Source organism: Gymnodraco acuticeps, unplaced genomic scaffold (assembly GCF_902827175.1).
Source record: "Gymnodraco acuticeps unplaced genomic scaffold, fGymAcu1.1, whole genome shotgun sequence".
NCBI lineage: Eukaryota > Metazoa > Chordata > Actinopteri > Perciformes > Bathydraconidae > Gymnodraco > Gymnodraco acuticeps.
In genome coordinates this window covers 1,534,181-1,548,197 of record NW_022992216.1, presented here as the reverse complement: position 1 = coordinate 1,548,197, position 14,017 = coordinate 1,534,181, and the positions used below count along the sequence as shown (strand labels likewise).

Sequence of the window (14,017 nt, the reverse complement as noted above, 5' to 3'; positions counted from 1 at the left end):
TGGGATCACCTTTAGGGACGGTAAAGCTGCTAAGATATTCATAGGAAGGAGGAAGTGAGGAAAGTGAGAACTGCTGCGCCTGCATGTTGAAGGTACCACTTAAGATGCTTGTGAGTCATTCAGGGCACGTCCTCTTGGGATTGAGACCCCAGTGCCCGTCTAGAAAATCCTGAAATTACTACATATCCAATCTTCTCTGGGAATTCCTCGGGGGTCACTAAGAAGACCTGGAGGATGCGAAGTGAAGGAGAGAGCAACTTGTGTGACTGTGGCCTGAAGTCTGGTTCCACTATGACCTGACCTGGATAGGGGATGGAAATAGGCGGATGGATGAGCAGTATAGGCTGGGGAAATGGTACAATGAGCAGTCTTGTAAGACATGCCACTTTTAATTTGTGGGTGCAAGAAGTCCTAGGTTCAAGCCTAGAGCGCTTCGAAGTCTCTGCTTAGTTCAAATTAAGTATTATATTTCATTAGCTTCATAGTATAATTGTCTAAGTCCTATTTGAATGTTTTCAGAGAATGAAGAAAACACTTTATTTTCTTTCTGTCAATGAATCAGGAGCTGCTCTGGAGGCTTTAACTCCTGTTTTTCTTCTTCAATCTGTCGCCCGGTGTCCGTGTTACTTCCTGACCATTCTTCTTTCTCTCTTGAATCAAAGAGAAGAGCTAATGCTTCACTTGTGGGCAGCCAAACCTTGTTTTTCATGGTGGACGCCATCTTTGTATGTAGCGTCGAAAAGGGCTAAGTCAAGAGATGACTTAGATAGTGATTTTGGAACGTGAAAAGTATTCTGATACCTGATAGGCAATAATGCACGGGGATCAGCAGTTTTAGGAGAGTAGAGTTAGGCAGATATCTCAAGACTTAGGCAATTTTGCCATGAAGCTAACGATTTATCAAATGGGGATGCAAGATGGGGTCTTGATGGAACAAAATCACAAGTTCATCGCACCTAAACTTAAAGAACCCTTTTCCTACCAAGCTCTTTAACAACTTCTGACTTATGAGAGTCAACTGAAACAAACAATGGAAGCATGTGAATTCTTAGTGGAGCCATCAAAATAATTGTTTTCAAGGGGGGAGCTGTTGACAATGATGTACAGCACGTTCTACCTTTTGTTTTCAAGCAATAACGTTGTCCTTGATAACTACTTATAATAATAAGCTGTCTTGGGATATTCCTGAGGCTAGCAAAACTCTATCAAGCGTAAGTGTGTTTCCTGTCGAAAACTGTAGCCAAGATGATTTGCATGGCTCGTTGGTTACTGCATGTGTGATCAGCTAATATTTGCTGACTTTAATTCCAGCACTGTGTGATAAAACTTGATGGGTATTAAAGTGATTTCAGAAGTAGATAAGATAAATACAATGTTTACAGAAAAATGGAAGGAGTTTGTATTACTATGTCAACCCCATGTAACTACCACCACAGACTAAGTCACTTTCCAAAGCCTTTGATTTGAATAGGTGTTGTTTAAGCAATAGCTCACGACAGGTCGTGGTATATGGTCATTATATCACAGTTAAGGGGCGTGGTTCAACCCCCTTAACTGTGATATAATGACCATATATCACGGCCTGAAGTGAGCTATTGCTTTTATAAAACGGTTACCAAGTGTGGCAATATGAAAGAAAAATACACACTCTAATTTAAATAGTTTTTATTAGTAAATAATGATATTCAAAATAATGCAACAACACTAACAGCTAGCGAACATATTAGACAGAGAGCGTTGATCGATTACTTGGCTATTTATTTACATTCATTTATATATGTATATGTATGTTGCCGTTTATTGTGCACCCACTGAAAAACTGTCCAGCATCAGTAGCATGGCTTACGTGGTTACTTGTATAGGTTGAGGTTGTGCTAGGCTGTTGCTTGGTGTGGCGGGAATATTGCTCCACTTTCTCCGGTCCCCGAGATTTGGCTGCCAGTAGCTCTGGAGAGAGCTTTCGCCCCTGTGGTCACCAACGGTCATAATTTCTCTGCTTTGTTTCAAGACCCGCATCAGAAAGCTTTTGAATGGTGGTACTTTTCCAGTTGGTCTACCTGCTCTTCACGTAGCTCAACTTTAGGTGCTTTTTTCTGGAGATAGGCACTGCTCAATCCACTCCTCCATAGTTAGGCCACCCCGGAGGTCGAAGTTAACGTTAAATGTTTCAATCTTAAGCTTTGTTAGTTAGTTAGTTTTGTAACGGACGTAATGTAACAGTTGTAACGGTTGTAGCTTTTCTCAGACGCGAAGGGATACTGACTTGTGAAAAGTAACTACAATTCTACCCGTGATATACGCTCATTATTGGTATAATTGGCCCCCGTCAATCATGGCGTTCCTCAGGGTTCTGTACTTGGTCCCCTTCTGTTCATCATCTACATCCTCCCCAATTGGACAAATCCTCCGTCAACACACCAACTCCAGTTCCACTGTTATGCTGATGACACGCAGCTCTAACCTCTCAACAAAATCAATTTCTCCAAACCACACACTCCCAGCTCAGCACCTGTCTCACTGACATTAAAATTTGGATGCAAAACAATTTTCTAAAACTTAACTGTGACAAATCGGAACTTATAATCATTGGCCCAAACTCACTTACCCGCTCAACCCAAGATTTTTCTCTTACCATCGATGGCTCCATTGTCAACCCCTCCACTCACATCCGTAACCTTGGCATCATCCTCGACCCCACCCTCACTTTCCTCCCTCACGTCAACCAGGTCACAAAAAACGCTTCTTCCATTTAAAGAACATCGCCCGCATTAGACCCTCCCTCTCATCGACCGCTGCTGAAACTCTGATCCATGCCTTTATAACATCCCGACTGGATTACTGCAACAGCATACTTTTTGGATCACCTGCATTCATACTAAAAAAACTTCAATATGTCCAAAACTCAGCTGCCCGCTTGCTCACCTCCACCCGACGCTCCGACCACATCACCCCTATCCTCCATGACCTCCACTGGCTCCCCATCAAACACTGCATTGACTTTAAAATATTACTTTTCACTTTCAAAGCCCTCAACAACCTTGCCCCCCCTACCTCCGTGACCTCATCCAACGACACAACCCCACCTGTCGCCTCAGGTCTGCTAAAGCTAACCTACTGCAGCCCATCAGGACAAAGCTCCGGACCTGGGGTGACAGGGCCTTCGCAGCAGCCTCCCCCACACTCTGGAACTCCCTCCCCAGCCACGTCAGATCCGCCAACACTCTCACATCATTCAAACAATCCCTCAAAACTCGCCTTTTCACTCTTGCCTTCAACTCCTAATCAACTAACCCCTTGCCCTTATTCCTCCTAGCTTAGCACTTTCTACTTTTGTTGTTATTTTGTTTTACTTGCTTGTAAGCGCTTTGAGCACCAGGAAAAGCGCTTTATAAATGTAATGTATTATTATTATTATTATTTATTATATCACGGCTAAGAACCAATCAGATTGCTTGATTTGACTTGTTTGTTTTATAATGGCTTTTATATGAAAGTACATTTTCCCTGCTTCTTACAGGTCAATGCAAAAACCTTCAATGATACTAACGACACCTTCTTGCTTTCTGTTCACAGATATTCAGAAGAGCTGACAAAGATGGTGAGTGAATTCATTAATTGTCTTTATTAAATAAAAAAATATATACCTTGAACATTATCCATTACAGTTCTTTCTGGGATTTACTGTATAATGATAAATATATATATATTGATAGACGGATAAAGTATTCTTATTGACACTGTATTTTCAGGTTATAGATGACTTGCTTTATTAAAATTATAAAATTATTTAAAAGAAAACGGATCTAGTATGAAAAGACTTACTAAAAAATCAATAGATATTCTTTGTATACCATTGATTCCTATGCCTTTTACCATGATTTTAATTGTAACAGATAAATACTAAAAACTAAACATAAACATTTTCTTATTAGAATTTATTTATTTCTCATGTAATTTCCAGACTTGCTAGAAGGACAGAAAAGCCTTGAATATATGTATTTGTATTATATGTCTGTTGTCTATTCTGATGGAAATTAAAATGCAAAATGACCTTTCCAAAAATATTTTGGAGCTTTCATATTGGTGCAATTTTTTAAAAATCCAGGCACATTCTGTCCGTAATGAGATTTGTAATGGCGGCATTCCAGTTTGGAATTGTGCGTATACTTGCTCACCGTTATGAATGGAGTTGTGCTTTTTCACAATGTTCACTTCTGCTTCATACAGTTTGGCATCTGTAGTTTTCCCATCCAGGGGCAACAATGTACCAAAGGTGATCTAACAAACAAACCTGTTCCTGAACTATCTTGGCCTCTTTGGGAATGTTTTCAGACAGATGCTTTGTGCAGCGGAACACTCTTCAGCATGAAGCTCTGTTGCAGTATGAGCTGCTGCGGCAGTGTGCAGTATTTTTAGCATGTTGGGACATTAAAAGTGTTTTCAGAAGGGGCAAGTTTACATTTCTGTGTAGCTTTGCCAGTGAGCGGTTTGTTTATACCCTCTGGCATCTATGTACTGATACTCTCTCTCTCCCTCTATCTATCTCTTCATCTTCCTCTCTCTTCTTCGCTTACATCTCCTCCTCTATCTATCTTTCCTATTTCTTATCCTTCCCCTTTTCTCCTTTTTTATCCCATCACTCTGCCGTTGACTAAAAGGATAATGAGGAAACAGCATAAAAAAGATGTGCTTTCATAGCAGCCAGATGGCCATTTGCTCTTCCAGTGTGGTGTGTGTGTGTGTGTGTGTGTGTGTGTGTGTGTGTGTTGGTGTGTGTGTTGTGTGTGTGTGTGTGTGTGTGTGTTTTCATCTGCCCAACGGATTACTTTTGGTCTCAGCAAAGCTATCGCCGCAAAATGAATATTTGTAAAGAAGATGTCTCTTCACGTTATTATGGCGGTTTAACTTGCATTTATTTAACATTTCTCTTCAAACATTTCTTTTAAACACTGGTTTTGTTAGAATTGGATGTTTTATTGAACTGGAAAACTGATTTAAAAAGTCATGTTGCCAATTTTGATAAACAATATGTATATACAGTATATCGTCTATATATAAGTAAACTAAAACAAATATTATATATTTAATGGTTTATTTAAAAAATGATAACGTTGCACTCCAAAACGTTATGAAAACTACCAAACATGACAATTCTAAATGTAAATGTATATTAAAATAACATATATATTTAATATTTGTTTTAGTTCACTTCGAGAAGCTACTGAAAACTATGATTAACATTTTAGTTAACTTCATTCCACATATTGCAGTCAATATCTCAACCAAAATGGGCAAAGGTGCTACGCTTTCACATATAGAAAAGGCGAGGTGCGCTGGTTTATAACATGCAAAATAAAATGAGGCGCAGTAATCTCCATTATCTTGTTCTCAATCATTGAAATCCAAAATCTGAAATGAAAAAACTAATTGATTCATCACCCAGCTCTTGTTAGCACAGTCGCAGTGTGTGTGTGTGTGCGTGTGTATTTGAGTGTGTGCAAATGTACAGTATAGGAAAAAAATCAATTTGTCAAATGAAGTAGAAGACTAGCAAACAGACTGTAAACAATTTTTCCAGATGATTTAACTTTGACATCATTGCTGCATGGCATATTTATCTTACTCTAAAGATGATTGAGCCTTTATTGGGCTGTTGCATCAGCTGTCAACATTTTAAATGATTGCACTTCCTAATTACCAAGAGCTCAGAAAAGGAAAGGTAGCGTCAACAACATTTACATTTCATGCCGATCTTATCCCATACAGAGAATATAGCTCTCTTCTTTTCACAACGAAGCTGTGTAACTTTGCGATGACGGTCTCTCCATTGCTGCTCAAAACAGAGAGTCTTCATAGAGGAAGATATAAGTGTGGATGGGTGAGGAGCATCACAGCAGGAGAAAGGAGAGACTGAGAGTTAGTAACAGAGATTGAAGAAGGAACGACAGATATCATGAAGAAACGTAGTCATTTGATGTATGGAACACACGCTGCAGAGAAAGAGCCAGCGAACAGAAGCTGAAGAAGAGCTATTTTTATCCTCCTCCTCTCTCCTGGGAGAAGACCGGAGAACTGTTTTAATGAGCGAGAGAAGGGAGAATGGGGATGCTGAGGGGGAGAAGAGAGAATTGTTAAAAGAGAAGGTGCAGGGAGGGGGGAGATTGACAGAAAGAGAGGCGGGAGGTGGCAGAGTCTAAAAGGGGGAGAGGGTTAACAGAGAGAAAGACAAAATGTGGAATAACGAAGAGTGTCGTATATCTGACAGCGGGGCAGTAAATGTAAATGATATTTAATTGGTCGAGTTCTGTCTTAACATTCATGGCACATATTTCAGGGATGACCTTCCTGCCCCCAAGCTGCTGAAACAGCAAGCCAGAAAGAGTGTGAACATTAGTGTGTGAGCACATCTACAGTACTTCAAATACAAGTTACATGCATCGCAGAGAATTTTCTGTGTGCTATAAGTGTATCAGTTTGAATGTGTGTATGTGCGCATTCTGTGCATGTTGTTTGCGATTATCACGCCTGACTCAAAGACATTGTTTTTCAGCAATCACCAATCATTCTATGAAATAGTTGCATCATTTGACAGCACTTGGTTTACTGTTTGCACTTGCAGCAGCACCTCTAATATGACACAGTTCACTGAGCCGCTGCCGTTTGATACTTAATCCTTGCAAGTCAAATGGAAATGTTATGAAATAGTAACTTGGGTTATTATTCTATTTGCATGTTTTTTATGTCACTGCTGACTAAATTAAATCAAGGTGTACTTGCATTTTAATTGTACTTCTAAAATGAAAAACGCTTTTCATCCTGACTCCCGGGCTGCAAAACGTAATTGTTTTTTCCTACAATTACTTTTGTTCCCCATTTACCTACTTTGGTCGTGAAAAATGTAATGCATAAACAAGTTTTACAGACATGTATCCCACCTATATATCTGCTGATTTGTATGTAATACCCACTACTAAGTGTACACTGAGAGTTTCTGCCTGTTTTACAGCTGTAATGTTGTATTGTCACTGCAGGAAAAAACGGTGTTACTAATAACATTGATGATGCTATGTTTTATTTAATCTGCCAAGTAAGACTGTCAACCAGCACACACAACAACCTCTGTTGAACTTGTGTATAATGATGCAGGGAATTATGCAAGGGCACCAAACTCTTGTGGAATTAGGTGTCAGCTCATGCAATATGGAAGTATAGGTTAATACTAACGTAAATGCTAGGCTGAGTTCAATTTAGCTTCTTGATTTTAAGGTTCCTGGTGCTGTCCTCTTTTATAGATGTCACGTTTAATGCCAAATATAGCAAATTTTTTATATAATTTACAGAAGCAGAACATTAAAACATGCTGATTGATGCACGTTGATACATCAATCAATTATTGATTATTTCAAATGTATAACCTGTAGTGGCTTATATTTACTGTACATCATTTTTGCGTGGAATTTCTGTTCTGTATACAATAATGTTGCGCCTTCAAAAATGTCAACATTGGAAAGTACCTCGTAGTGTCCGTGGCATGTAAAGCACCCTAATTTATACTAACTTTCCGAACCCTATTGGAAAGGATATAAGTCAAAAATCAACTGTCAGAGATAACTCACAATCAAATTGACTCCAGTGTCTAAAATTACGATGTACTGCTCGCTATAGAGCAACATTACTACCATCTATTTGAAGTGGGGAGTGATTTTTTAAATCTCACACGAGAGGTTTAAATATGTAATAAATGTTGAAGAACCTGTGTGGGTCAGCAATGGTTGTGTAAGGTTTTTAAAGTCTGTCTCAAGGGAAGTTGTAGGATATAGAAGTTTATAAAATACTCTGCTATGATTAATGATCTGTTAACCCAGGTTTAACTACATAAAAAGACAAAAAAATATGTTGTGGACTAAAATCGGCAAATAGCAAACGTATCCCAATGCTAAGTTTTGTTAGCTTGTTAGCTTGTTAGCTTGTTAGCTCATTAGCCAACATAGTCTCACGGCATTTCGTGTTATAGTCACAAAATGCATCTATTGATTCGTGTTCACCAACACGATTTTCACATTTTTTTCGTGTCACACAGAACGATTTTAAAAGCAATGTAAATTATAACAAATTCGAAGGAAAAAGAGAAAAAAAAATACAGATTTCAGTATTCTGACACAGAACCATTTTAGAAGCAATGTATTTATATTGGTAGTATGTTTCGTGCCTGCACCAAATAATAACAAATTATAAGGAAACATTTTTTTTTAAAATACAGATTTCAGTATTCTGAGGCTTTTTGCCCCATTTCTTTTCCTCGCGGAATGCAAAAAAACTCTGACATTATAATATTTCAAATAAAAGGGGTAGGATGAGGCTTAGGGTAAGATATTGAGTAAGAAAATGTTTTTATGAACCACACAGCTTCCGGTCTTCCAAGACCCGACCGGACAAAAAGACGTGCTGCAGGCACGAAACACACTACCAATAGAAATACATTGCTTTTAAAATCGTTCTGTGTGACACGAAAAAAAGGGGAAAATCGTGTTGGTGAAAACGAATCAATAGATTAAATTAATTTTGTGACTATAACACGAAATGCCGTGAGACTGGGTTGCATTAGCTTGTACCTTGCAGTGGCTGTCACTGTTAGTCGTTGTGGAACATTTATTTATATCTAGCAGTATTTTTTGGTTGGATATGAAAGAAAGCACCAGAGTTTGGGTCAAATCCAACACCTGCACACTACTAAGTTTGCAAAACATTCTCTGTGCTATTGCTAACAGTTGCTCTCTGTAGTAACAAGTGAAGCTGGTAGTCTGTCAAAGACGTGTCCCTGTAGGTATTTGCGTGTTGCACAGGGATTGGTTGTTTTTTAATTTTAAGAACTGAGTTTTTTCCAATCCTGTGACTTTCACACCTGGTCTAATTAAAGCAGAACTTTGTGGATTTTTTAACTGGCTTTGTATCATTGCAATGTTGGTTGTATATGCAAATGAACAATTTGTGACTTTCTCCCAGGCGTTAGGAGCTCCCTGCTCATTTGCCGACAGAGGGAAGCCGAACATCATTGACACCCACATTGCAATGACTAAATGCCGGTTGAAAAGTAGCAACGCTTCCTTTTAATTAAAAAAACAAAACATTTTCATGACACCATGTTAGGGAAACACTAACACAACCTAAAATGTTCTATCTGTGTTCTCATTGGTTAGTTGGTAGGTTTATTTATGTATTGTGCTTAGCGCCTTGTGACTCATCAGCCATCTGCTAATTATCGTCACAGTGTTTGACAGAAAGACTGAAAGCAGACGGCGTTTAGGGAGGCTTGTTTATCCGTGCTGTCAAGACTAGACAGAATTACAACCTTAAAACCTCTAAGCAAATAGCTGGGTGCAGCTGCTTCGCTTCAGTGTGGCCAAACAGAGCGTATCACTGCTAAATTAATGAAAGTCATTTCGTTGTACTTATATTATCATTTAATCTGTCTTCTGTTTCTTCTCTTTTTCGCGAATGGTATCATGGCTTCTCAGTCCTTTTTTTTGGATGTGTAAATGTTTTCTTAGCTTTTCTCTCCCCAATGTTATCTGGGAAACCTGGTATTGACACTACACCTACCTCCATAAAAGGTGAAGCTACAGTAAAGAAAAACAACATCTAGCATCTAAAGATGTTTTTATTTCACCAATACCTTAGTGTTTGATCCTAGTGTTAATAATTTATCTGCCCAATAACCACCCTTCCTCAATCTACTTTTCATATTTTTAGACTCTTATAAATCTTGCATAGATAACCTTTACAGCCCTCTGTCACCAATACTTGCCAGTAGAGCAAGTAGCCAGTCAGCACAAAGTTTGGTTTCTGTAGCAGTTAGTCATCATCATCACTATGCCTATGACTTCTCTGTGCTCTCATGCTTCGTTCAAAAGAACTCGGAGGTTGACATTTTCTCAGGTTGAATGTCAATTTGTATACCAAATTATCCAGGTTCATGATGCCAATGAGCTACTATAAACATATACTTCTTCGACAATTCTGAGCATATTTTAATGTTGTCTACAAGACATATTTCATATTTGCTGAGAGTTTACAAGTACGAACTTTGACTTTGGGTGGCATCTCATAGTTTTTCAGAAATGTCAGAGTTTTCTGGAAAGCAGCAGTAATTCCAGCCTCTATGGATTGTTAGTATTATAGGATGTCATTCTGTCATTGGTTGTCTACATTACATACATATTTTACAGTTAGAATTCGCATCTCTAGATTGGGCAACTTTCAAGACCTCTTCAGTTACTTTTTCTATCCATATTCTCCTTTGAATGGGGACATCATTATTTCTGACTGAAGTCCACATGTTCCTTCTCTTCACTGTCTGCATTGAATGTGTTGAGTGAGAGCTGGAGAGAGCAGAACTGAGGATGTGTGAACCGCTAATCAAATCTACATTGCTTGGGGAGGCGTGTGGTGCAGTGGGTTGTGCGTTGGTGTTTGGATCAGGGGACCACAGGTTCAAACCCCACTGCATTCAGCATGCCGTTGTGTCCCTGGACACTTCACCCCAAATTGCTCCTGTGGGGATTGCCCACAGTATTGAGTATGTAAGTCGCTTTGGATAAAAGTGACTAACAAGTAACATGTAACGTAAAGTAATGTAATGTACTGTTTACCGGCGAACTCTTCAACCTTTGTTTTTTGTACTTTCGATTTGTTTTCATTTCTGTCAAGTAATTTATCTTACCTACAAGAGTTGGATTATTGGTAGTGTGTGTCAAAGGATCCCGGATATAGATATAGGAGGCAGGGTGAGGACAAAGGTTTGGATGAAGAGTGCTGGCTGTGTCGCTGTCAACATAAATAATGAGACGGAGAGGAAAGCAAGGCATAAATGAGTTGAGAAAGACAAACTGACAAGTAGCAGACACGGGGGGAGACAGGGGTGAGAGATGAGGCAGTGCAGAGTAGACATACAGCATCATGGCTCGTACTGGAGCACTTAGTTCATGGTTTATTCAACAGGAGCCAGCTTCACAGGTGCACAGGTCTCAAAATAGGAAGGATTACATCTCTGTCTGTTCCTCCACCTGTTTTTAGGGTTGATGTCTCAGCACTTTAAGGTTGACATCTCAGCACTTTGAAGTTTAAAGGAATGATTTTACAGGGAAATACCTGTATTCAAATTCTTGCCTTGAGTATGACAAAAATATACATAACACTCGACCCAACTCTTTGCAGAAAGCTCAAAACAAAAGTTATTTCGCCATATTTCCCAAAATGTCAAACTAATTCTCAGAAACTGCGTGTGAGCCTCAAACCAGGATGTTATTTATTATGCCAAATATTCAGTAATGCCTTCAGGAAGTAGGCTGCATGTTGAAAGAAATTGAAATGGCCAAATGGTGGTACTACAAATGATGTGTCAGTACCTGATGTCATTGGGCCCAAAAAGCCTTTTTCCCATTGACTTACATTGGGAAAGCTTAATCTGTAAAACAGCGGATAGTTTTTCGAACTAAATCAACTACCCAGTATAAGCTCTGCCATCATGCTGTGGACTGGCGGCGGGGCTTGAGTAAAACACAAGTGCGCCAGCTCTATGGGCCCAGATACAGGTACTTTTGCTGTCGATAGTCAGGCCATTTTGGCTGCATGCGCCACTGAGCAACTATCAGAAGAATGAACTGGGTCCCGTCTACAACGCTGTATCCAGTTCTCTCTATAAATCCATCGTAATGCCAGACTGAGTGTAGGTTTTCAGAAAGATGGGTAGCTGCTAGAATCTGGTTGAAGACACTGGTACTGGCCTACCCTTGATGTGAATGTATCAGGTCATTCCTACAACCAGGGTCTGGTCAAACGTTACACTCCTGAACCTGTACCAATCGGCTCGCTATTCCCCTCAACAAAAACACACGTTTGCTTTCCTGTCTCCAAAATGGTTGAACAAGTTCCCTTTAGATATTAGGAGAAACTCTACAGATTTTCTGTCACAGACACCTGTTTCCTCTCTATTCTGTTCTTAGCACAGCACTTAGAAATGTTTGGCTGAGGAAAATGCAGTAGCACATACATTTGTTTGGTTTATTGAAAGCTTGCAGGATTCTTGCTGTTTTGTATCTTCATGGTTGATTGCACTTATGGTCAGTGGCGTTTTCTCCCGGAGGCCAAGGGAAGCCAGGCTTCCCCTGTTTTTTCGGATTGTAGTTATAATTTAAATAAATAAATAAAAACACTTTGTTTTGTTTCGATAATTCTCCTTTACTGTGTGTTGCTGCCGGCCCGTCTCTCCCCCATTCTCATTGAGTATTTTACAAAGAGTGAAACAAACAGCGCCCCTCTAGATGTTATGGTGAAACAGTAGATTGCACTCACTGTTGCGAGAGGAGGCCAGCCGAATCTAGCTTCCCTTGGTGAAAAAAAATGGAGGGATTGACCAATCAGATGAGGCCCACGTGATGCCCCTGCCAACCTGTGATTGGTCAGGGCCATGCCAAGGGAAGCCAGCCGCCTCTTGCTTCCCTTCAGGGGCGGCTGGCGATTTGATTGGACACTGCCATCCAATCAAATCACATCAACATCAGTTTTAATACTGTAACTGTCATCACCGCCGTTAGAAATTATCAAGCAAATTAAGCATTATGGAGGGTGGAGATTTGGCGTACTTAAATCAAACATAACTTTACTAAACTTCCGCTACAGCAGCAACTAAAAATTAAATCAGATGACAGGCAAATGCCCGCACTCGAGCTGTGTGTACACAGAGGAAAAAGGGAGATAATCGGACATTCAATGAGGACAATTATGTCCGCACGGAGTGGCTAACTGGAAGCACTAAACTTCAGCGTCTATTTGGCTGGCCATGTCTTCTTTTTGACAAGGATTCGTGCTCCCTGAACAATACTTGGGCAACTTCAGGATTCATCGACCTTGCCAACCTGTCACGGGCAATTGAGAGGCACGGTAAATCCAAAAATCACATAGATTGTGTGATTGTCTGCATACATTAATAAGTAAAATGCTTAAATTAATAAGAAGAGAGTTTCAGCTGGAGAGTGCGTGCGGACCTGTCGGTTAGATAACAGGCGTGTGCAAGTCCTGCATCAGTGTGATACAAATGTGTGTAAAATGATACCGGGCGCTGTAATCACTCATCTGGTTACGTTATTGACCGCCCCCCGACCCAAAAAATGGGCTTCCCCTACATTTTTCCCCACGCCACGCTACTGCTTATGGTAAGTCGCTCTGGACAAAAGTATCAGCTGAATGAAAATGTAACAGGCTTCCTCAGTTTGTGTGGAAGGAGTGTAAACCACTTCATCTGGAAGTGGTGGTAAGTAATAACCCAGAAACAATGCAAATCAACTCATAGAATGAAACCCGGCTGAAAACATGATTGAAACCCTGATACAGTAGATTTAATGTGTAACTATTACAGTGGAAACAGTGAGAGAGCATCGCCAGGCGGCAGCTCATCAGAGCACCAGTCAGTCAGAATGGTGTCATGTGTATCTAATTACCTGCGGTCTTTAATCACTGATGCCAGTGCTAACGAGCCCCACAGTGCCTCATGACGAGGGAGACAGAGAAAAGAGGGGAAGTTCTGTCGGAGTGACAGGAAAGGAAGGGAAAACAAAGGAAGGAAAGTGTTTATGCTGGAAGACACAAGAATGTGATATGCTATCATTTTCATTTTCATTTTCGTTTCTATTTGAAGATAATTGTCTGAACAATAAGAACAAGGCTAAATCCCTCGTTATTCTTTTTGTGCTTTGACACAAAAACTGTACTGGTATGTATTCTGAGAAATCCCTCTCTTATGACCATGAACGCATCTCACAAAATTGCAGTTGTGGGACTGGCCATGTGTGTGATCAAATTAAGTAATTACAGAAGATAAAAACCTTTTTTTCTTTCACCCTTGCTCAGTTTCGATGTGTGTTGGCTGCAGAGTTGTACACGGGTGGCTGGTTGTTCTAAAATTACTTAATTAAAAATCTTAATGGTGCTGAAACAATGAAATCATATCCAGTCCACTGCT

General features: G+C 39.9%; 1 protein-coding gene across 2 annotated transcripts in view; it reads left to right on the top strand.

Moving 5' to 3' along the window:
* necab2 (N-terminal EF-hand calcium binding protein 2) overlaps positions 1 to 14,017 on the top strand; it is a 196,551-nt gene that overhangs the window by 5,393 nt on the left and 177,141 nt on the right. For both annotated transcript variants that reach the window (XM_034205911.1, XM_034205910.1), the window contains exon 2: positions 3,574 to 3,598. In XM_034205911.1, coding sequence (XP_034061802.1) covers positions 3,574 to 3,598 — 25 coding nt within the window. The remainder of the gene's footprint in view (positions 1 to 3,573; positions 3,599 to 14,017) is intronic.